Source organism: Chaetodon trifascialis, chromosome 8, assembly GCF_039877785.1.
Source record: "Chaetodon trifascialis isolate fChaTrf1 chromosome 8, fChaTrf1.hap1, whole genome shotgun sequence".
Taxonomy (NCBI): domain Eukaryota; kingdom Metazoa; phylum Chordata; class Actinopteri; order Chaetodontiformes; family Chaetodontidae; genus Chaetodon; species Chaetodon trifascialis.
The window spans coordinates 4738472-4760851 of NC_092063.1; the positions used below are offsets into that span (position 1 = coordinate 4738472).

At 40.6% G+C, this 22380-nt stretch overlaps 2 protein-coding genes across 8 annotated transcripts; both read left to right on the plus strand.

Annotated features, from left to right (window-relative positions):
- Positions 1-728: 728 nt before the first annotated feature.
- rca2.2 (regulator of complement activation group 2 gene 2) lies at positions 729-6966 on the plus strand. Its single transcript, XM_070968799.1, has 9 exons — positions 729-802; positions 1644-1740; positions 2331-2430; positions 2663-2745; positions 2835-3014; positions 4402-4581; positions 4772-4903; positions 5051-5227; positions 5369-6966. Exons 2-9 carry the CDS (start codon positions 1683-1685, stop codon positions 5413-5415), a joined length of 957 nt encoding a protein of 318 aa, XP_070824900.1. The 5' UTR covers positions 729-802; positions 1644-1682; the 3' UTR covers positions 5416-6966.
- Positions 6967-7106: 140 nt separating this feature from the next.
- On the plus strand, positions 7107-18458 carry LOC139334798 (C4b-binding protein alpha chain-like). Of its 7 annotated transcripts, XM_070967966.1 has the most exons (14): positions 7107-7210; positions 8121-8217; positions 8326-8514; positions 8691-8790; positions 9022-9104; positions 9194-9373; positions 9516-9695; positions 10189-10368; positions 11969-12148; positions 12566-12613; positions 13288-13467; positions 14795-14842; positions 15288-15360; positions 17313-18458. In XM_070967966.1, exons 2-14 carry the CDS (start codon positions 8160-8162, stop codon positions 17365-17367), a joined length of 1554 nt encoding a protein of 517 aa, XP_070824067.1. In that variant the 5' UTR covers positions 7107-7210; positions 8121-8159; the 3' UTR covers positions 17368-18458. The 7 variants fall into 7 exon arrangements, with proteins under 7 accessions (XP_070824067.1, XP_070824068.1, XP_070824069.1 ...); XM_070967967.1 differs by lacking the exon at positions 15288-15360; XM_070967968.1 differs by lacking the exons at positions 10189-10368; positions 11969-12148 and adding an exon at positions 16933-16993.
- The last annotated feature ends 3922 nt before the right edge of the window (positions 18459-22380 follow it).

Genomic DNA, 22380 nt, shown 5'->3' on the forward strand with positions numbered 1-22380 from the left:
TCAAAAGCTAGTAAACAGAGATATGATCTGAAGACTGGGCAGAGGTTCTGTGGCCTCCACCCAAACATTTCTCCATCCTTTCGAGGATGGATTCAGATTTGAAGGAACCCTGATTCAGCACAGCTCACCCTAAAACTATTTTGGCCTTGTCTGATTTCTGCAAAAATATTTACATGGCATTGTTAGAACTGTTATGGATACAAATGACAAATTGAAAACCACCTTACATAAGACCTGTATTATTTTGTAGAACGTCCCAGTGAAATAAATGACTGTCTGAGGAATCCCTGCCTTCATCACTGCACGTTTGGTACAAGGGGTTTGCTGGCTCTTTCATCTGGTTTCTCTGTAATTTAGTGGAAGGGGAGGAAAAAACTGAAAGTACTAAATAAACAGTAACTTGTAGCTCTGGAGGAAGCACGTCATTTCCTCATATTGAATCTGCTTTGGTCCATTACCTCACACTCTGTGAATACTTTGTCTGATGGTTTACACTGTTAGTACTGAAATTATGGCTATTTGTGACATCGGGAGACACATCAGTCATAATCATCAAGTCTTTCTGGAAACTTTTAGGAATAATTTTCATATTTGCTTTGGAGATGTCGCCACAGAGAAGCCATCTTTACATCTTCTTTGTCCTCACTGGTGTTTTGTAGGATGTTTGGGTCCTGACAGCAGTGAGGGGTGGGGGTGGGGGTGGGTACCCGTGTGTCTGAGCCACAGCTGTCAACGAAAAACCCGTTTCACCATATTGGAGGCAGCAGCCACCATAGTGAGTCTTCACGTTTAACTTAGTCGGGTAAGTTATAAACCGTCCCAACGCTTTAACAAGCTGCACGAGCAAAACCAGCCGGAAACGCGAAAACGCGCTGACGTTAACGACGTGAACGTAAGTTGATGTTACGTCAGTTAACTGATATTTCTAAACCAGCCTGGTTTGATATGACCTGCGGCGAATTCATCAATTCAGTAATAAATTTGCTGTAAGGAAGTTCAAACACACGATTTAACACAGCTTACCGCATTTTTACTCACCCTGAGAAAGTCATTTAATGGTAATTTCAGCATAAATCGTTTTTAAAATAAAGTTAGATACGCAGTTAGACTCTGCGCAGTTAATTTTACTGTGACGCATTCACGCCCACGTTGTTGTGTTATAATGGAGGAAGATGGAGAAACAGGCTTTTAGGAAATTTTTACTGCTAGACTGTTATTTTCCTTTTTAAAACGTACGCCGAATTTCCCAGTTGAAACTGTCGCCATGAAGACATAGTGAAGTAGCTCTGTAAAATTAGCCCCACAAGAGGTATCACGTTAGATAGCAAATTTTAATAAATTTTGAATGGAGTTTGGCGTGATGTACAAGGCTGAGCTCATTTACCTGCAAAGATTGGCCAGTGGCCAGTATACATTAATTTGACACTAAATATTTATTGTTATTTCGTATATTTGGTATTTTAACTTAAACTGAAAAATATTGATGTTTCAGGTAGATGTTAGAGTCACTTATCGCTAATTTACATGTCTTTAATTTATTGTGTTCTCTGAAGAAGGCCTTGCTTGAATGGAATCAATCGTTATAGTCAAGTTGATAATCTGATTGTCTTAATGTCTCTGACATTTGTGTTTGTCTTTGCCAGGAAGCTCACTGACTTCAGTCTGACCTGCCACTTCCCATCATGGGCATTATTTACTTCCTGCTACTGAGCTGTCTTGGCCTTGCCATTGCTGCTCCAAGTGAGTGGCAGTGCAAATGAAACTTAAAACTTAAAAAATAAGTAGAGAAAATGCTCATGCTTCCATTTTTAGTATAGTATTAGTTGTGACTCCCTTACACTACTGGCTCAACTGGGTAGTGTTTCAAAAGGAACAGTGACTTAAGTGACATCTAGATTTAGATCTATGGGAGAGATATCAGTAAATGGGGTGAAAACTAGTTGACAGCACATATCTGATGACCGTGATGCTCATGCATTTGTGCGATCTGTAAAGAGACAGTGAGAGTGGTGATGACTGAGAATGTCAGTGCAGGAAGTGTCAAACCACATACACCGGCCTACAGAGATGTGGAAAAAATGAAATGCAGATGAGTCTTCTGTGGTGCACCAAGGGAAGGGTGAAGCCCTGAATGCTCCAGTGAGGGGATCCGGTGGCTCTGTTATGCTGTGAGGAACATTTTGCCGGCCTAGTTTGGGTCACGACTGCTAATCAATACAAGATTATTCTGAGTGATCACCTGGATGAATATGCCCCCATCCATTTGTGCACAATGATATCCAGTCATGTTTAAAGGAGGAGCTTCATCCTAATGAGTTTTCTTTTTTCAGGGAGGAATTGTGGCTCTGCTGGAGAAGTGGAAAATGGACATATTGATTACCCTGAAGGGACTGAGTTTGGTGATAAAATCGTGATCACTTGCCACCCTGGGTTCGTAAGAAACTGATAACTCTGACGGTTCATGTCATTGTAATTGGGAGCAGTGGATTTAAACTCTAAAATCTCAGTAGCCATTATGTTTCCCAATCAAAAAACATCTTCCTCTAATCAAAGTCAATGTGCAGTGTTGCCATGTGAAACCTAAAGGTGGATGCACATCCTGCTTCAAATCTGTTGTCTGAATTCAAACCTCTTTTTTAATTTATTTTATTTCTGTAATCAGTTACCAATTCATTGGTAAACAAGAGCCAAGAGAAATCGTTTGCGGAGACCAAGGGTGGATGAGCAGGTTGCCTGTGTGTGACGGTTGGTAATCTGTGCGTGTTAACACAACACACATGACTAAATACAAACTGTCTGTTTCCGTTCTAACAGATGTCATTTTTATTTTGCAGCGGTGACTTGTAATCCTCCACCTATGATTACGAATGGGACGTTCAGTCCAAACGAAGAAACCTATAGTTATGGAAAAGTTGTACAGTACAGCTGTCAAAACGGTTTCACACTCAATGGAACAAAATCAGTCTCATGTTCAGATGATGGAACATTTCAGCCTGCTCCTCCAACATGTGTCGGTAGGTGTTTCTAAATGTTAACGTCTTGCAGTGGTGCCGCTTACTGAGAAAGTTGGCGATGCCATTGGTCAGGAAAAAGTTGGTCCAGACATGAGCTGTAGGTTTTGTCAGCTCATTCATCGGACCAAAACATAATAATCATATAGTGGAATGGGGTAAAATCATAAATATTCATTGATGAGTATATCACAGACTTGGACATGGGCAACCATGCCATTTTGGCCTATAAATAGAACTACAGCCATTCAAGGTGAATCCGCTTTCCTACATGCTTGATCAATTGCAAATGGTTACATCGTTTTTATTTATTCTTAACTCGGCAGAAACTTTTTTGGCAGTCACAATTATTCCATTGATTGATCCAAACTTTGAAGAGCCCTTGTTTGTGGGTCTGGTTGAGCTGTGGAGTGACTGAGGCCATTCAGTAACACACATTTTATGAACTTTTGATTTTGATACGTAGCCTCAACACCAACAACCTAAATAGAATAGCTGTTTTTAGCTTGAAATAGCCAATATGTGGCAGTTTTTGAGGCATGATATGGTGGTGCTTTCAGGCTTCCAGTCATGTAAGCAGACTATAAATGCATTGTGCACAGATCAGGCATGTTATCACATGATCTATTTTTGTGTACAATATAAAACTAATTTTTAAAATGACTTTACTGTAAATAGATGGGACAATCACATAGAATAAAAACCCAGAGCAGTCCAGATTCTCTTAATGGGTTTTAAAGAACATTATGTGAATATAATTTTACACCCTGAAATCTGTACTTTGATGGGGAGTCCTTTACAAGAAAAGAAAACAGAAAAGTCCTTATTTAAATTAGGTCATTTTAAGGTATTTCTGGAAGATTTGTCATTTTTCTTTGCAGATTTATACATTTGATTAACATTCTGCAGATGTTTTATAATGACTATTTCTTTTTGGACTGTAAAAATGTTCACAGTAAATATTTGTACTTTACCAAAAATTTTCTTTAGAATAAAGAGATGATAAGTTTTTTTGAAACTATAATTTGGCAGCAAGTGTTTGCCAACTTTTGTTGCTAATTGTTTTTAACATTTGTATTAAATTGAAAGTTTTACTATTAAATAACCTGCCTTAGTTTTATGTTCAGCAACAGGTGTTTGTTTGTTTTTTTTGTTGTATTTTTACACAGAATTCAATGCAATTTAACATTCAGGACAATTAAACAATTGAATAGTTCTGTTGCATAATTTTTTTTATTATATTAATTTACAGATTACAACCATTATTTGATGGTCAATCAAACTAATTTACTGTATTTTGACACCATTTCACATAATGTTGAAAAAAAAAATCTCATTAATAATAATAATACAGTACATTTCTGTAAAATATGTCATTTTTATTTTGCAGCGGTGACTTGTAATCCTCTTCCTCCAATTGTGGGTGGCACTTTCAGTCCAGACAAAGAAACCTATAGTTATGGAGACGTTGTAAAGTACAGCTGTCAAAATGATCTCACACTCAGTGGATCATCATCAATATCATGTTCAGATGATGGAATATTTCAGCCTGCTCCTCCAACATGTATCAGTAAGTGTTTTTAATCTTTTTCCAACTTTTCTCAACATCCTCCCAATGTAATCTCATCTGTGACTGATGCTCTCACATACTCAAGAAAACGTTATCTTGGACGTTTGTATTAATTTCCATTTTAAATTTTCTTTGCTTGCAGTGGTTCAGTGTAAAGATCCTGAAGTTGAAAATGCTGACTGGGTTTGAGGTTCTCGACCCCCTTTTGGATACAAGGCTATAGCGACATTCAAGTGCAGATCTGGACATATTATGAAAGGGGAGGCTACACAGACATGTGAAATGAACAGTCAGTGGTCACCTGGACTTCCAACATGTGAAAGTAAGTCATCAGTGAAAATTGCTACTTGATTTAAGTCTTTGAATCAAAGTCATCAAGATTTGGTACCTTCCTGTCAAAAACATCTCTCTTCTCAGTCAGAACTCGGTGTCTGTTTCCAAACTAACAGATGTCATTTTTATGTTGCAGTGGTGACTTGTGAGCCGCCACCTACGGTAGCAGATGGGACTTTCAGTCCAAACAAAGACAAATATGTTTATGGAGAGGTTGTACAGTACAGCTGTGACAAAGAGTTCGTCCTTAGTGGATCATCAATATCATGTTCAGATGATGGAACATTTCAGCCTGCTCCTCCAACATGTGTCAGTAAGTGTTTTTAATTTTTTCCAACTTTTCTCAACATCCTCCCAATATAATCTCATCTGTGACTGATGCTCTCACATATGCAAGAAAACGTTATCTTGGACATTTGTATTAATTTCCATTTTAAATTTTCTTTGCTTGCAGTGGTTCAGTGTAAAGATCCTGAAGTTGAAAATGCTGACTGGGTTTGAGGTTCTCGACCCCCTTTTGGATACAAGGCTATAGCGACATTCAAGTGCAGATCTGGACATATTACGAAAGGGGAGGCTACACAGACATGTGAAATGAACAGTCAGTGGTCACCTGGACTTCCAACATGTGAAAGTACAGTACAGCTGTGACAAAGAGTTCACTCTAAGTGGATTAACATCAGTATCATGTTCAGAGGATGGAACATTTAAGCCTGCTCCTCCAACATGTGTTTTTTAGACAGATATGTAAAGTAAACAGTCTGTGGTCAACTGGACTTCCAAAATGTGAATGCAAGTCAAGTTAACCACTTGATTTAAGTCTTTAAATGAATGTTAGCCTGTTGTGTTTGAACATTATCAAAAATGATTTCATACTATTAGTCCTTAAAAAATTCTTATAGCTTACATATTTAGCTTTCCATTTTTAGGTTAGAATTTATTTTTTTGTATGTTTTGTCTGAAAAAGTTTAGTGTTTTGAACATTTAAAATTTTTTTGCTCTCACTCAAATGACACTTTATGTTATGATTATGAAGCTAAAAAAAAAAGCCAAGTTTAAAATTTCAGGATAAATCCATGAAATTAATTACATGTCTTCTACCACACACCCTCTGTTTGGCAAAGAAATATCACAAAGATTATATAAATATTGCCTTTGATATGAAGGAGAAGGTTTGAAATAGTATTGAGAGTCTGTGAGACATGGACTTAGTAATTTCCACAAGGCTGCAGCGCATGATATATTCCTGTTTCTCACAGTTGGATGTGCATTTCAGTGCATTTTGGTTGCTAGTCTAGTCAATTCCATATGCTAGTCAATATGTAATTAAAAAATGAAAATGTAAATAAAGCTTGCAGTTGTTTCTGTCTTAGTAAATGTAAACCAATTGCTGGCACTCCTGTCTGGAACTTTTATGACGAGTGATTCAGGATCATTTCCTCAAAGTTTAAAGCAAAGTTTCAGCGGCTCTTTCATGTGGCTGAAATGTAATTTATGGCAAAGGAAGGAGAGAAAAGCTGTGACAAAAGAGCGTTGCTTAAAGAACTTGTTGCTCTGTGGGAAATGCATCACTTCCTCATATTGACTCTGCCAGGGCTGGGTCCATTACCTCACACACTATGAATGCCTTGTCTGATGGTTTTACACTGTTAGCACTGAAATAATGGCAAATTGTGAGCAGGCACATCAGACATGGCCATGTATGCTTTACAAACCCTCTCGAAGGAACAGCTCTCACAGTCACCTCAGAGCTGTCCCAACAGGTGAAGCCATCTTTACATTTTTGTCCCCTCATGATTTCTCTAACATGTTTAGGTCTTGTGCACTGTCCTGACAGCACCATCAGCTCTATGGAGGGTGTAGATGCTGAGGAGGGGCAACTGTGATCTCTTAAGGCACATATGGAATTATGACCATATACAGCAGCTAAAAAAGCGTTATCTTCCTGTAGCATTTATTAATATTGGGCAGTGTGTACAGGCTCACGTGATAGTGATACTTTTGTTGTTGTTGTTGTTGCCAAAATCAGCATTAATAAAGATACAAAAATGTATGTGTTTGGACTTTTTCTTAACCTTGACACCCTAAACTGTGTTGCATTTCCGTCAATAATCAAGTGTCCTGAGTGGAGGTGATATCATGTTATAAAGCTGGTGACTTTGGGCTTAGGACGACACATGCGTCACTGTTTACAGGGCCACGCCTTTCCCAGAAGAAGCCGAGGCCGTCAACGGAAAGCTCAATTTCACCACAGCGGAGGAAGCGGCCGCCACAGCGATTCTTCACGTCTGGTGGGGTATGTTAATAACTGATCAAAGGTTTGAGTAAAACCAACGTTAAGCGAAACCCGAACGTCAAAAACGAAGGAACGTGACTAAAACGATGTTCGCGTTCGCTAGCTAGCTAACTATCCGCAATGTTAACCGATAGTTAGCTAACTGATAGTTAGCTAACGTAACATCGTTATACTGATAGTTAGCTAGTCCAGTCTTGCTTGACGGGGTGTGTTGCGGTTTTGTGAATTTAGTAGTGTATTTAAAACGAGCAGATTCAAAACCCTAGATGGACACAGTTCAGTGTATCTACCGGTAATTCCGGCATAGTTCTTTGTTAAAGTAAAGCTACATTTAGGTTTACGCCGTTAGTTTCACAATGACGCGCTACCGTCCACAGTGTTTTGATGAAGAAAAATGGAGGAAGAGACATGTGTGGTCTAATGTTGGTTACTAGTTTTAAGGGCTGAAATTTCACTGTTAAAATGGCATGTTTGTGTTTCTCTTTTTTTAAAAACGTATACCGAATTTGCCATTGAAAGCTGTCGCCGCAGACAAGTTGTGAAGTAGGTCTGTAATGGGAGCTACGTTTGCAGTCTCACGTTAGCTATCAAACATTGACGGATTTTGAATGGAGTCTGGCGTTATGTTTTCTTATTTACGCGACAAAGGACAAGGCTAAGTGCAGCTATCTACGAAGATTAGCCAGTGAACAGTATAGATAAATTTGAGACAAAACATTTATCATTATTATTTTACTGGGTATTTTAACCTAAACTGAACTTGAAAGTAATGTTATAGTAGCTGTTATTGGTAAATTACGTGTCTGCAATGTCACGTGATCCCAGCTTGAATTGAATCATCGCGTGTCTCAGCCGTCTTGTTCAGGTTAATACTGATCGTCTTATCTACATTTGTGCTTGTCTTTGCCAGGGAACTCATTGACTTCAGTCAGTCTTTCCAGACCTCGTCATGGACGTCACTTCCTTCCTGCTACTGAGCTGCGTGGGCCTTGTCATGACTGCTCAAGGTGAGTGGCATAAGCTTGTTACAGGTGTGATTTTGATCCAGCTGGTTTTTGGTCTCACCTGAACTTGCCCTCCAGTGTTCATCTTTCTATTTTTATTTTTCATTATAGTTCAAGACTGCTCCAGACCTGTCGGAGGACCCAACATGAATTTGAAGGACAGTGACCTCCTTTTGGAAACCTTCCCAAATGGGACCAAGGTTTCTTTTGCCTGTGATGTCGGCTTCGCGTCTGCAGGAGGGTCTCCAGTTATTACTTGTACTAACGGCACTTGGAGTCCTGTGAAGCTGAAATGCGAGAGTAAATATTAGGACTTTTATTCTCTGTTCTCTGATTTGGAGCCCTGTAGTTTTAACATCTTACCGACATATAAATGCTCTTAAATCTGAGTGACCAGTATGTGGAATCATTTGTGCATAATGATATCTAGTCATTTTAAGGGAGGAGCTTCATCCTGATGAGTTTTCTCTTTACAGGGAAGAATTGTGGCCCTGCTGGAGAAATGGAAAATGGACATATTGATTACTCTGAAGGGACTGATTTTGGTGATAAAATTGTGATCACTTGCAACTCTGGGTTAGTAAGAAACTGATAACTCTGATGGTTCATGTCATTATAATTGTGAGCAGTGGATTTAAACTTTAAAATCTCAGTAGCCATTATGTTTCCCAGTCAAAAAACACCTTACTCTTGTCAAAGTCAGTGTGCAGTGTTGCCATGTGAAACCTAAAGGTGGATGAACATCCTGCTTCAAATCTGTTGTCTGAATTCAAACCTCTTTTTATTTTATTTAAATTCTGTAATCAGTTACAGATTCGTTGGTAAACAAGAGCCAAGAGAAATCCTTTGCGGAGACAAAGGGTGGATGAGCAGGTTGCCTGTGTGTGAAGGTTGGTAATCTGTGCGTGTTAACACAACACACGTGACTAAATGCAAACTGTCTGTTTCCATTCTAACAGATGTCATTTTTATTTTGCAGCGGTGACTTGTAATCCTCTTCCTCCAATTGTCGGTGGCACTTTCAGTCCAGACAAAGAAACCTATAGTTATGGAGATGTTGTAAAGTACAGCTGTCAAAATGATCTCACACTCAGTGGATCATCATCAATATCATGTTCAGATGATGGAATATTTCAGCCTGCTCCTCCAACATGTATCAGTAAGTGTTTTTAATCTTTTTCCAACTTTTCTCAGCATCTTCCCAATGTAATCTCAGCTGTGACTGATGCTCTCACATACTCAAGAAAACGTTATCTTGGACGTTTGTATTAATTTCCATTTTAAATTCTCTTTGCTTGCAGTGGTTCAGTGTAAAGATCCTGAAGTTGAAAATGCTGACTGGGTTGGAGGTTCTCGACCCCCTTTTGGATACAAGGCTATAGCGACATTCAAGTGCAGATCTGGACATATTATGAAAGGGGAGGCTACACAGACATGTGAAATGAACAGTCAGTGGTCACCTGGACTTCCAACATGTGAAAGTAAGTCATCAGTGAAAATTGCTACTTGATTTAAGTCTTTGAATCAAAGTCAGCCTGATGTGTTTGGACATGATCAAAACTTGATCTTATACTAACCCCGGTGTCGTGGCATTATTACATGTGACTAGCTTAATCACATAATTTTCTATATATTTAACTATCTGAACGGGAATTGTTTATTTTTCTTTCTTTTAAGTGGTTCGATTGAACAGTCAGGAAAACCTTTTCCACATTTTTTTAAATGGTGCTTTATTTCTGATATTACTACTGCAAAATAAACAAGACAAATGTAACATTTCAGGATAAATCCATAGAATCAGTCATGCATATTCTACCACACATCAAACAAGTTCCTATTGGCAGTGATATTCCACAACCGCTTTAAAGTTTTTCAAATTCTCTGATTTGGTACCTTCCTGTCAAAAACGTCTCTCTTCTCAGTCAGAACTCGGTGTCTGTTTCCAGCCTAACAGATGTCATTTTTATGTTGCAGTGGTGACTTGTGAGCCGCCACCTACGGTAGCAGATGGGACTTTCAGTCCAAACAAAGACAAATATGTTTATGGAGAGGTTGTACAGTACAGCTGTGAGAAAGAGTTCACTCTTAGTGGATTAAAATCAGTATCATGTTCAGAGGATGGAACATTTAAGCCTGCTCCTCCAACATGTGTCAGTAAGTGTTTTCATTTTTTCTTTGAATCATCTTCCCAAAGTAATCTCAGCTTTGACCGAAGCGCTGGCGTGCTCTGAAAAGTTCATTTTTGCAAAAATGTTGCATGTTTTTTGTCTGCAGTGGTTCAATGTGAAGGTCCTAATATTGAAAAATGCTGAGTGGATTTAGGACTTTGTTATGAAATAACTAAATATACAATAGAAACAATTCTATGGATTTATCCTGACATTTCAATATAAAGGAGACGGTTTTAAATAGCATTCAGAGTACCGTACCTCTCAGATGACACCGTGCTGCTGTGAAATTTTCTTTTATTGTATTTGTTTGTGGGTAAAAGTTCAAAGTTCGCTTACGTCAGGAGAATATGATTTGTTGGCAGCGTCATCTCTGTAGCATGACAGTGCTTCGTTTATGACGGTGTGTTGTGACCTGTGTGTCACGTGTTACGAAAAAGCTGGTGTGTGATGAATGAAACCATGAACGTGTGACATGGCTTTGCAGTGTTCCTGTGTGTGTCTGAATGGTGCTAAAAGGCTCGTCTGGATGGAGATCGTTTCAGTCTAGAGTGAAAGTGCAGCGCAGCCACCGCCGCTTGGTGTGAGGGTTTGTGGGCTTGTTTGTGTGCGAGGTGAATTGAAGGCTCATCGCTACTCTCCTCGCCAGCTCTCGCCTATCATGCACTTGACAATCACGTCCCCAGCTTCATTGAGTTCATACATTCAACATCGATTCCCACAATTCCTTCCTTGCTGAATCCTCAACCATTTTTCAAGCATCTTGTTTTGCTGCTCATCCGAGACGTGTGTTTGTGACACAGGATACTTGCTTAAACTAAAAATGGCAGATGACTGACAGATCTGTGCAACTGAAAATAAATAGCTCATGGCTCCATGTTTATCCAAGAGAGATGGACAATACAAATTTTATTGACATAAATGAAGAAAAAGATTGTTGATAAATGTCAGTTTCGGCATCTTACTGATGTGCAGCTCATTTCTTTATCTCACTGAGCTCAACTTGGTGTCAAGACAACCATGTTGGCTTAGAGTAAGGATAACTTATTGTGATTATGAAATTCAACACGTTTATAACATATTGAATCATATCTTTGCACCTGTGAAATGTTATTCCCTGTTTCTTTGGTTTGAAAACCACAAGTCAGGCGTTTTTCACTGTTTGAACGGGTCACAACCTGCTGCAGTATGAGAGCGGTAGAGTCTCATCTGCTGTATTTACTGTATCTGAGCGAGCTGAGCCAGATGACACGAGACACCAAAATCTCAAAAAATAACCCGCAAGCAAGACCTCCCTTAATGGCTGCACACAGACGGTAGCTGTGGCCGCCGACTGACATCTTGAGATTCTCGTTCTTCGTGGTTTCACCACTTGACATGTTTGTATATTTTTCTAAATGATGCTTTATTTCTGATATTACTACTGTGAAATAGACAAAACAAATGTCACATTTCAGGATAAATCCATAGAATCAATCATACATCTTCTACCACACATCAGACAAGTTCCTAATGGCTGCGATATTCCATAACTGGCGAACTCGGTGTCTGTTTCCAGCCTAACAGATGTCATTTTTATGTTGCAGTGGTGACTTGTGAGCCGCCACCTACGGTAGCAGATGGGACTTTCAGTCCAAACAAAGACAAATATGTTTATGGAGAGGTTGTACAGTACAGCTGTGAGAAAGAGTTCACTCTTAGTGGATTAAAATCAGTATCATGTTCAGAGGATGGAACATTTAAGCCTGCTCCTCCAACATGTGTCAGTAAGTGTTTTCATTTTTTCTTTGAATCATCTTCCCAAAGTAATCTCAGCTTTGACCGAAGCGCTGGCGTGCTCTGGAAGGGTCATTTTTGCAAAAATGTTGCATGTTTTTTGTCTGCAGTGGTTCAATGTGGAGGTCCTAATATTGAAAAATGCTGAGTGGATTTAGGACTTTTTTATGAAATAACTAAATATACAATAGAAACAATTCTATGGATTTATCCTGACATTTCAATATAAAGGAGACGTTTTTAAATCGCACTCAGTCTGTTCCTTATCGTACCTCTCAGATGACACCGTGCTGCTGTGAAATTTTCTTTTATTGTATTTGTTTGTGGGTAAAAGTGTCTGTGATCTTAGCACATCCCTGATGTCAGAAATATTGCTCTGATTACTCCTTTTTTTTATATTTTTGCAGAAATGCCAGACCCAACTAAAGCTACCACCACCACAAAGAAACCAACAGGTAAATCATGTTAACCATCTAAACTTCCTCCTCCTGACGGTGTATTGTTAAAAGTATTACAAGTTTTATTTTCTGCTCACGATACTCTACACAGGATTTGGTGAGTGATGTGTGTGAGCAGTTTATATCAGTGACCAGGACTGTAATGAATGTGATGGAGTGCTGTGCTGCACTTTGATCTGTAAAGTACTGAATTCACTAGATCAGCCAAAACAGACGTGTTGATCTGTGAACAGTGAGCAGTTTTTCAATGGAGTTTGTAGAAAACGGTGCTAAACCAGGGCTGGACGATATGCAGCGATATCATGATGCTTTATTGGAACTGGTCATTTCTGTAATTTTCACTGACAACTGTGTGAAAAGCGTTAATGTTTATATAATAATTGTTCAGCCCTGTACTCTCCCGTAATATATAGCATTATACAAACATACATAAACCCTGATGGAGGATTTTATCCATCATGCTCACCTGCCTAATTTGAAATAATGACATCATTTTGAAGAAATCTGTATCACTGAATTAGGGCTGAGCAATAGCAATATATTTACAAATGTGTTAAGTTCCATTCAAAAGACAAAAAAATTATATATACACACACACACACACACACACACACACACACACACACACACACACACAAAACTTAATTTCATTTTATTTTATTTCCCTGCAGATGGCTATTGTGAAAATCCTGTTATTAAAAATGCCGAGCAGATTGAAGGCTCTGGACCCCCTTACAGATACAATGATAAGGTGACGTACCAGTGCAAATCTCGGTTTTCCATGATCGGGGAGCCCACACAGACCTGTGAGCAAAGCGGTCAGTGGTCACCTGGACTTCCAAAATGTAAAAGTAAGTCAAATGAAAATTCCTACTTTTTGTAGCTGTGTCAATGAAAGTCAGCCTGTTACGTTCAAACATAATCAGACATGATTTTGTACTAATCCACATTGTGACCTGCGACCAGTTGACTGCAGCACTTTCTGTGTGTTTAGCTTTCTGTGGTTTCCCTGTTTGGATTACATTAGCATTGGGTTTTTCCTCTTTTGCTCGGCAGCTAAATAAAGTTTTTAAAATCAGGAAGTTGCTCTACCACCGCTGTTTGAAAAACCACATTTTTTTGTGTGCATTTAGGTTTCTACCATAGTACCATCATCAGAAATGTTGCCACCACGCTGGAGCATACCTTTCAGATTCCCTGCTGCGCCGTAATATCTTAGCTTATCTGAGCTTACCTGTTTTTTTGTTTTTGAAATTGAAATTTTTTTTGTTCATGGGCAGAAGTTTGAGGCCCAGTCCCAATGTCCACACTGAGGGACTCCCAGACTTTGAGGCGCATTTCTTCAACTTCTGCAGGGCTTAGGACTGTCCCACTGTCAAATTGTCCAGTGCATGAGGCTTCTCACGCAGGCCTTTCCAGACCCTTTCCACAAGTCTGCATTTCTGCACACTTTACTTTAATGAATAACCCACAGTTCAATGTTTTGTGGTATTGAACACAGCATTACCAGGAAAGCTTGGAGGCATATTAAAAAAGAAAAAATCCCAATAGACAGACATGGAAGCAGCTCCTTGGCCACAAAGAAAGTAAAAAAACATAAAATACAGAGTCCCAAAGACACAGCTGTATGTAGCCTGTCATGGCGTTCTCAAGGTCATGTGATATGTCACAAAGTGCTGCCATCTTTAAACGCAGCATCTCCCGCTCAAAGCTCTTAGGGTTTGGGTTTAGGCCTTAGCGGGGACATTGGGCTTGACGGTGAGGGTAATGAAATGTGATTTTAATTTGAGAGCGTAGCTTTCAGATGAAACCATACATCTGATTTTGACCTTGCACAAAACTGCAACTGCAAGTATACTTTTTTTTTTTTTTTCTCATGATAAAACTGAATTTCCTCAAAATATGTGTAGAGCAATCACTGATGCAGCAGCCACTGCCAAACACTTCATCTTATCATTATGTCCTACACCTCAGTTTTTCTTCAAAACACTGCTCAGCTTTGATTATTGTTTATCTAACACACGGTAGATGGACTTCACTTTTAATGTTTTCGTTGCACATCTCTTCACCAGCTCCTTCTGAAATGATCTCTTGTTCCTTAACAGGAGCAGTTAAGCATTGTCGGTTAATCAGAACCACCGTTTGACTCAAGTCTCTGCCTTTTTCATTTTTTTACAGGTGATGCTCCACCCAAGTACGTCATGCCGCTGAGTATAGCCCTTGTTGGTAAGTTTCAGTTTCATCCTTGAACATTAGATGAAGAATGCACAGAGAAAATTTTGGCCCAAATAACATTATGATGGCCTCAGAACAGCTGTAACACAGCCGTCTGTGGAGATCTTCTGAGTACATCGTGTTCTTGTTTGGGAAATGGGAACAAAGTGACACATTCCACCATTAAAATTAGTTTGTGTGGTGGTGGCTGGATCTGTCACTTCCTCACTTTACTGTGGTTTGTGTTTTGCACATGATTTCTGTTCATGTAACGCTTAAAACTAATCATGTCTGGATTGTTATTCTACTAAATAGCAACAGTTTTGCTGTAATAATTTTCTAAAAAACAAGTTTTGGAGGTGTAACCTTTATCACGTCAGGATGATGTCAGGCATTTACATGACACTACACTTGTTGGCCTCAATGGCTTCAAACGTCTCCATTTTTCTCATTAAAGTAATCACCCTGCTCCTCATTTGCTGTGGATGTTTCTACTTTGGAGTCCCAGCACGCATCAAGAAAAAAATGGGGTAAAATGTTGTTTTATTCAGCTGTGCCAATTAACCCCTGATATGGCTTTAACACTCTGTGGCACTAGCCGTCCCTGGTCTTTGTCATGGCTTCTTCAACCTTTTCTCTGTGTCTCAGTGCTGTATTCAGTTCTTGTCTTCAACCTGTCCCAAGCTTTCTTCCTGTCAAGTGCCGCATGTCGCAATCCGTGTGCTTTCGGCTTTTTGATCAATGTTTTTCTCTACCGCACTGTCAGCGTTGTCTCAAGGGGGCGCTGTAATAAGCCCTCAAAACACTTACACAGAGCTGTAGGCTGCTCAATTGAAAGCTGCCCAAAGTGCCTTATGGGGGTTTGTGTTGACACGTAAGGTCTACCGAATGTGCCATGGATGCTAAAGGATGTTTAGGTATGAATGATTACGGATGCAGGTGTTTCTGTTTGCACTTGTTGTGTTTATTGTGTCGTATTCCGTTGCCATGAATGTCGCACATTTACATGACCAAAGAGGAAGCGCAGATGCTGCTAATAGAACAGCAGTGAAATCACAGGGAAGTGAAGCAGTGAAGGGTTTTATTTGCATCAGCTTACACATATTCCCAAGGCAGAGGGTGACAGGAAGTGGCAGCATTAATATTGTTGTTAATGTTATAATTAGGATCAGTGATATTGTTGATCTTGGGTTAACTGAAGGCACGATGGCTTCGAAATGATTTTAGAATCAACCCAGACACTGCTGAGTGCAATCCTCTAGTTTCTGCCTGAAATAGGAAGGAGTGGTTGCTGGTATGTCACATTTCTGGAAACGTTTGTCAGGAAACACCGTTTGGTTCCTGTTGCGTCATAGTAGATTGTGTGTAAGTCTTAAGTCACTATTAAGGAGAGCATCCAAAAAAAAAATCAAAGACTTCATAAACTCACCAGACCGCTTCTTAGAAAGTTGCAAAACTTAAATGTGTAGGAACGTTTCACAACTTTGGGCCTGAAGGGCAGCTGAATTTGCCTTTGGTTCCTGAATGTCTGCCATAAACACGTCGTTATCTTTAGGGATTAAAAGGGTGAAATGTGACAGCAGAGCATTTGGTGGTAAAGTCCTGTCTTTCTGTCTTTAGAAGAGGTGTGTGTCCTTCACGTTTTCATCAGAAATAAAATGTGAAGAACGCTCACCATGTGAATATTGTTTACTTATTTATTCTTTTTTAGAATCTATTGACATTTTTTAGAACACCAGGCCACATGATATGAATATAAACCAGCTGTTTGGTCTTTTGTCACACTGTACAGCCCTCTCTGTCCTCGGTGATGCTGTGGTGACCTGTTGATTTCTGCTCAGAGCAGAAATCAACAGGTAGTATTGTGCATCACGGAGTAACCACCACACAAAGGTGGATATTTGGGCTGTGAGACAGATGAATAGCAGCACACAGGCCTGGTGTGTGTGTGTGTGTGTGTGTGTGAGGTGTTTGTTGTAGATTGGTTGGGGGTCTTTTGGGGTGAACAGGGTGTTTCTCTGGCGTACCTTAAATCCTCCTTGCTCCTTGTTTGCCTGGTTGTATATCAGTAGTAATGTTGACGAGTCAATATTGGATTACAGCTCTGGGAGAGGCAGTCCTGACAATGAGCCTACCAAACGTGAAGAGGAAGTAGCACTCGCGGTAAGACGCTGCGCCCAGCCAGCGCACTTGAACTCTTGTATGCAAAGTGAATGATTATTCATGTGATGAGCAAGAGTAATATGTGATAATGGTGGGCAGAAGCGTTCATGTGATTTCAGACTGTATTTGCATGACGTATTATTAATGTTCACGATGTTTCTCTTCCACGTCACGCTGACCTCCTAACCAACCTGCTGGACGACTGCCTTAAAACCCTTCACAGACGCTTTTCTCCTCTTTCACAGGCCTGTGCGAGTTTCCAAGTTTGTCTAAAAATGTCTAATTTATATCACTTTGCTTTTTTTTGTTTTTCCTGTAGTAAGCAGTCCAATCCTGTTAGTCCAACATTACTGGTTGTAAAAATGACTGGTTGAGAAGAGGAACGTCACTGGATGATCTTTGAATGTAGTGGCGTCGTCCCGTCCACATGTGGATGGCAGAGGCTTATGAGACCCCCTGAAATGTATGCTGCTGAATGCCACGCCGACTCCAGCTCGATCCTTCGCTTGTACAGTAAATAGCACCTCTGGTTGGTTGACCACTCAAAACTACTTTTTCCTAGTCTGCCTAATTCAATTCATTGATATTTGGGATGCCTTCCCTTTACAGCATCTGCAGTTTTTCTTTCTTTTATTTTCAATGATGAAGGAATGAGAGCTCATGTTTATCAGAAGCTTCAATTCCACTCTAATTTTAAACTTGCACTATAGCTCAGAGCACAGTTCACCTTGGCCAATTTAGCTCAGTGACACAGATTAAAGGCTTAAAACAAGCAAAATCAGTAAAGAATGTTGGCATGGTTCACCTTAAATACAGCTGGCTGCTGGCCAAAAAACAGTCCTCCAGTCTTTAGACTCAACTTCCGCCATTCAAGAGATAACAGTGGGTTCTGTGCAACAGTCCCCAGCAGAGTGCCTGAACACGAGGCATGTTCCATTGGCCTTAATGCACAAGCCAAGTGTTTTGGCTTGTTGTGTGTGACTTGTGTGTTTGCCTGTGAATTGCATAAATATTGACCCGATTGTTGGGGTTACTTAATGGCTTAATTGCCGGCTAACTTTAAGGTTTATGCTAAAAAAAAATTAGCCATGTTCAGTGTTGGCACATTGTTTGTTGTGCCGCAGTTCTTCACCAAATTGAGTTAATTTGTTGTCCCTGACTGTTTCATTGCTCCAAATCATGTTTAGTAGACATTTCTTCCGGAGTGTTGGTTTCAGTGTAATTTAAGAAGAGGAGGAGGATTAGGACACACGTATTGTGTCTGTTACTTTAAGATGTATAAACTGTGATCTCCGAACACTTTTGCACTGCCTGGCTGTTAATTTATTGAACTAAAATTTGTGTTTCAAAACAAGTCTGTAACATTTTTTTGTACTGTTTTGAGGCAAGTGTAGAACTGCTCCTATATTGGCGCTACTTTTTGTAATCAATCAATGAAATAAAACAGAGACATAATGAAGACTCACATGTGTTCACCATGTACTTACACACAGTATACACACACACAGCTTTGCTTATCTTAATCTTGTTTGATTCAGGCGTCGTGAAATGGAGCTCGAAAAGTTAATGATACTGTTATTAAAGAACACTTGTTAAGCCCTCTGCATGTATTCTGTATATTCTGCATGTTCAAACACAATGAGTGGAAGAAGAAAGTACTTAATCCTCAGTTGTTTGTGCTTTAGTCGACATCTAGTTTCTGCAAAAACGACATTCGTGAGAAAATTCATCTACATTAGTCACCGCTGTCTGATTTTAAGTGGACAGGTGTGACTATGCAATAATAAATTACTGCATAGCATACAGAGGTAATCTGCACTCACTTCACACTGAATATGAAGCTGTAGGAAGAAACACTTAAGGGCCAAAACACGCTATAAACTAAACCTTTTCTAACAAAATACCAGACACAAATATTTTCCCCAGCTAATGAGAAATAAAGTATTTTTAATATGTGAAACATACTGTCTATAAATGTACTTGAAATACCAACTGTGGGTACAGAGACTATTTAATAGGATCCTCCAACATGTTTTGTTACAGCGCCACCTGGTGGATCTGACACCAAGTGGGAAACTGTTGAAAGCGTCTTGCAGACAAACATCCAGGAGTGGTTTCACATTTACTCAAGTGCAGTTTCGGGTACTGCCCTGGTTTAATGTCATGCTTCTCTATACTCACATCACTACATTTCAAAGGGAAACTTTGTGCCTGACGACATTTATTCGACTGTTACTTTGCAGAGTAAAGCTTCATACATAAAACTACATTTTGCTAATAATGCTGTTACTTAAAACAGAAGCAGGGGTTGTACTCACAGGGTATAGAGCAGTTTTACATTGTAGAATTGTTGCTTTTACTTAAGTAAAAGCATCTGGACTCATCTTCCTCCGCTCTAGCTATCAGTGAGACGTCCAGGTTCAATCCACAGTCAGTAAAATAAAGAGCACGGCTTCGTTCCAACATCCTCCACAAGTTACGAAGAGATCTGTCCTTCACTGTAACCGATTTCAAATGGTGCTAGAAACAAAAGCAGACTCTGAACACCAAAAGAAATCGGTCAACCTTGGATTGAGGACAAAGAGCTTGAGCTGTCAAAACATCCCGGCCGGCTGGCGGTTTGTGGCCGACTGAGCGGCGCTTAAGGCAGCGATGCTTCCCAGGTGAGGCCACCTCTGTCCTTCACCTCCACATCTCTTCTGGTACTTCACAGCTGCCTGTTGAAGGCCAGAGAAATCCACTTCCCACCCCAAGAACACTGATTTCAAATGGTGCTAGATAGATGACAACACTCTAAGCCACCATCTGAAACCAGCTTCCAAGGGGGGCACTTCTCACCAAAAGTTCTCCTCCTGTGCCATAAAAAACTGAAATCAAAAAAGGAAAATAGCATTAATGAGAGCAGAAAATGGTGGAAAACAGTAAAATTAGCTGCCAGTTTGAAACAGGAACACTAACATGGACGCGGTGCGACCGGATTCCTTTCAGTCAGACTTTCAGATGCAGCAGCAGACACACACGGAGCTCCATATCTGCATTCTCTGTAATTAATACACAGCCTGAGCATCACGCTGTAGATGTGAAGCAGTGACTGATAAGGCAGTAGCCTGAGAGAAAGCCCAGACTTAGAAGTCTGCAACACATACAAATGTTCTGACTGGAATACTTAGAATTAACGTGTTCAAGGGGGAAAAAATGTGTCATGGAGGCAGAGACTGGAACAACTTGGGATTTAATCAACGGCCCACGCAGCATGTCCTCTGAAGCTCCGTCCACGTTTTGAGATGAATTACATGTGCTCGTCTACACTGAACTAATTACTGTTAAGCACTAACAGTTGGACATCTCTTTCTCATCAGGCTACGTCTCTTTTATCACTCATCGGCTGACATCGTCCTCAGAAGCATCTGTTGTGGAAAAGTTGAGCGTACTGGAAGTTATTGCAAGAAATGCAGAAAGTATCCGTTGCATGTTCTGTTTGCACGTATGTATGCATGACATTCAATCAGAAGGGACTCAGACTGGTTCCTTCTTTCAGTTTGGAAAGTTAACTTCAATACTGTGAGAGGACGCTGAGGAGATAACAGCTGTTCGAGGCACTGCTGTATTAAATCTTCATCTGGGGGCCTTAGCCTTCGCAAATGGAACGATTAATTGTTTAAACAGTGCTTTGTTGGTCTCCATTACGCTGATGCACGTCGATGAATTAGTAATAGGTACAGTAAGCTTTAAATGTCGACCTTGTTTTCGACTGGACCCGGATGGTGTTTCAGGGAAGCCTGACAGAATCTTGGAGGCTGTCAGAGGCCTCCAGTGTCACACACTCAGGGACGGCTTAGGCTCGTGCCCAGAGAGAGGTTTGATTCAGTGCCCTGATTCAGGCCGGGAAACAAAGAGGAGGCAGGCAGATGAAGGGAGAGAGTGTGTGTGACAGATAGAGATGTAATGGAAAACCACTGAGAAAGCACCAGAACTCTCTCCCTCTCCCTCAATCTATTTCTCTCTAACACGCCCACACGACTGATCTGATACTTGATCCAAGCTTCGCGGATGTGTGAAGGGCCAAACAAGAACAGACACAGGAGACGCTGCCACTGAGTGTCTTTCACGTTCAGGCTCACCTGCAGCTCCACGCGCAGACCTCGGCGAGTCCTCCCCTCTCGGCTGCTCTGCAAGACAGCGAGGACGACGGCCCGCTGCGTTGCTCTCCAGCTGCTACGTGGGGGAAAAAAAAAAAAAAAGAAGCAAGGAAGTGGCAGTCAATCGCTGGCAGTGAGAGCCATGACGCACACACGCAGCTATAACACACAGAGGGTGGGGCAACGACAGGTAGTGGCCAGCTCACTGACTTGTTGCCAAAAGCTTCAACAAAGTACAAAACTACCTGACCGTTTCCAGACTTCCCCCCTGTTGTTTTCACTCTTTGCACGCAGGTGAGTGGACCACTGGCAATTCATTGTCTTGGCTCAAACGTCCCCGTCCCTCCAGAACGCACTCCCACACACAGTCTGCCTCAGTTTCTTCATATTTGCAATGACAACTCCCATAAATACGACTTGTCTTGAAACTGATTAACGCCAAATCAGGGAAGCCTCACCCCAGCCTCAAAACATCAGATGCAATTTACTTTGATTTTCACAGTAATCCCCACAGCCCTTACAAGTCCTTATCAGGCTTCAGATGGGCCTGGCTAAGCCATTTTTTTTTTCCGGTCATGGCTGTTTGTGTGTGAGGGTTTAAGGCTACGTGTGTGTGTTTGCACTGTAGCCACAGTGACGGCTCTGATCAGAAGGCCTGTCTGTCCGTAGGTGTCTGGTTCCTTCGCCTGGCTGGCTCAACCCAACCCTGTCAGTTTTCTTTTTCGGGTTGTTTGTTGCTTGTGTGCCACTGGACCTGTTGTGTAATGCTTATAAAAGATTTAAAGGGACAGGAGGCCTTCAGAGAGCGGTCAACGGTAGGATCAGGAAGGAACTGTGAAGCGCCCTGTGGAAACCCACAGGGGTGAATATTTTCACAGCGGTCCTTATCAGAGTATCGCTGAGTGGGTAAACTGAGGCGAAACATGCGCAATAAGCAATTTGTTAGCTTGCAGTTGTACTCTGTGATACACTGCTAAGTTAAAATAGACCTCACTGTTTAAAAAAATAAACGTATCATGAATCAACTTTCTGCAGGAAAGTTGGATTAGTGCACTTCTGCCTCTGACTGCGTGTCACAGTTACGCCTTGTGGTGAAGCGTAGTCTACTGGTGTTAGCTCGTTCATAAGGAACGGCCCCCATCGTGGTGAGCTGAGTGGGACAGCACGTCTTTCCAATCATCTTTGCAAAGGAAAAACAAACAGGCAGCGACAGTATATACAGTATTATGCCATCAGCACATTTAGAAG

Excerpts from the sequence above, each read along its gene's own strand:
- rca2.2 (XM_070968799.1), top strand. The coding sequence starts at position 1,683 with ATGGGCATTATTTACTTCCTGCTACTGAGCTGTCTTGGCCTTGCCATT. Across the intron at positions 2,431-2,662 it reads GTGATCACTTGCCACCCTGG|TTACCAATTCATTGGTAAAC; the intron begins GTTCGTAAGAAA and ends TTCTGTAATCAG. Across the intron at positions 5,228-5,368 it reads TGCTCCTCCAACATGTGTCA|TGGTTCAGTGTAAAGATCCT; the intron begins GTAAGTGTTTTT and ends CTTTGCTTGCAG.
- LOC139334798 (XM_070967966.1), top strand. The coding sequence starts at position 8,160 with ATGGACGTCACTTCCTTCCTGCTACTGAGCTGCGTGGGCCTTGTCATG. Across the intron at positions 8,791-9,021 it reads GTGATCACTTGCAACTCTGG|TTACAGATTCGTTGGTAAAC; the intron begins GTTAGTAAGAAA and ends TTCTGTAATCAG. Across the intron at positions 9,374-9,515 it reads TGCTCCTCCAACATGTATCA|TGGTTCAGTGTAAAGATCCT; the intron begins GTAAGTGTTTTT and ends CTTTGCTTGCAG.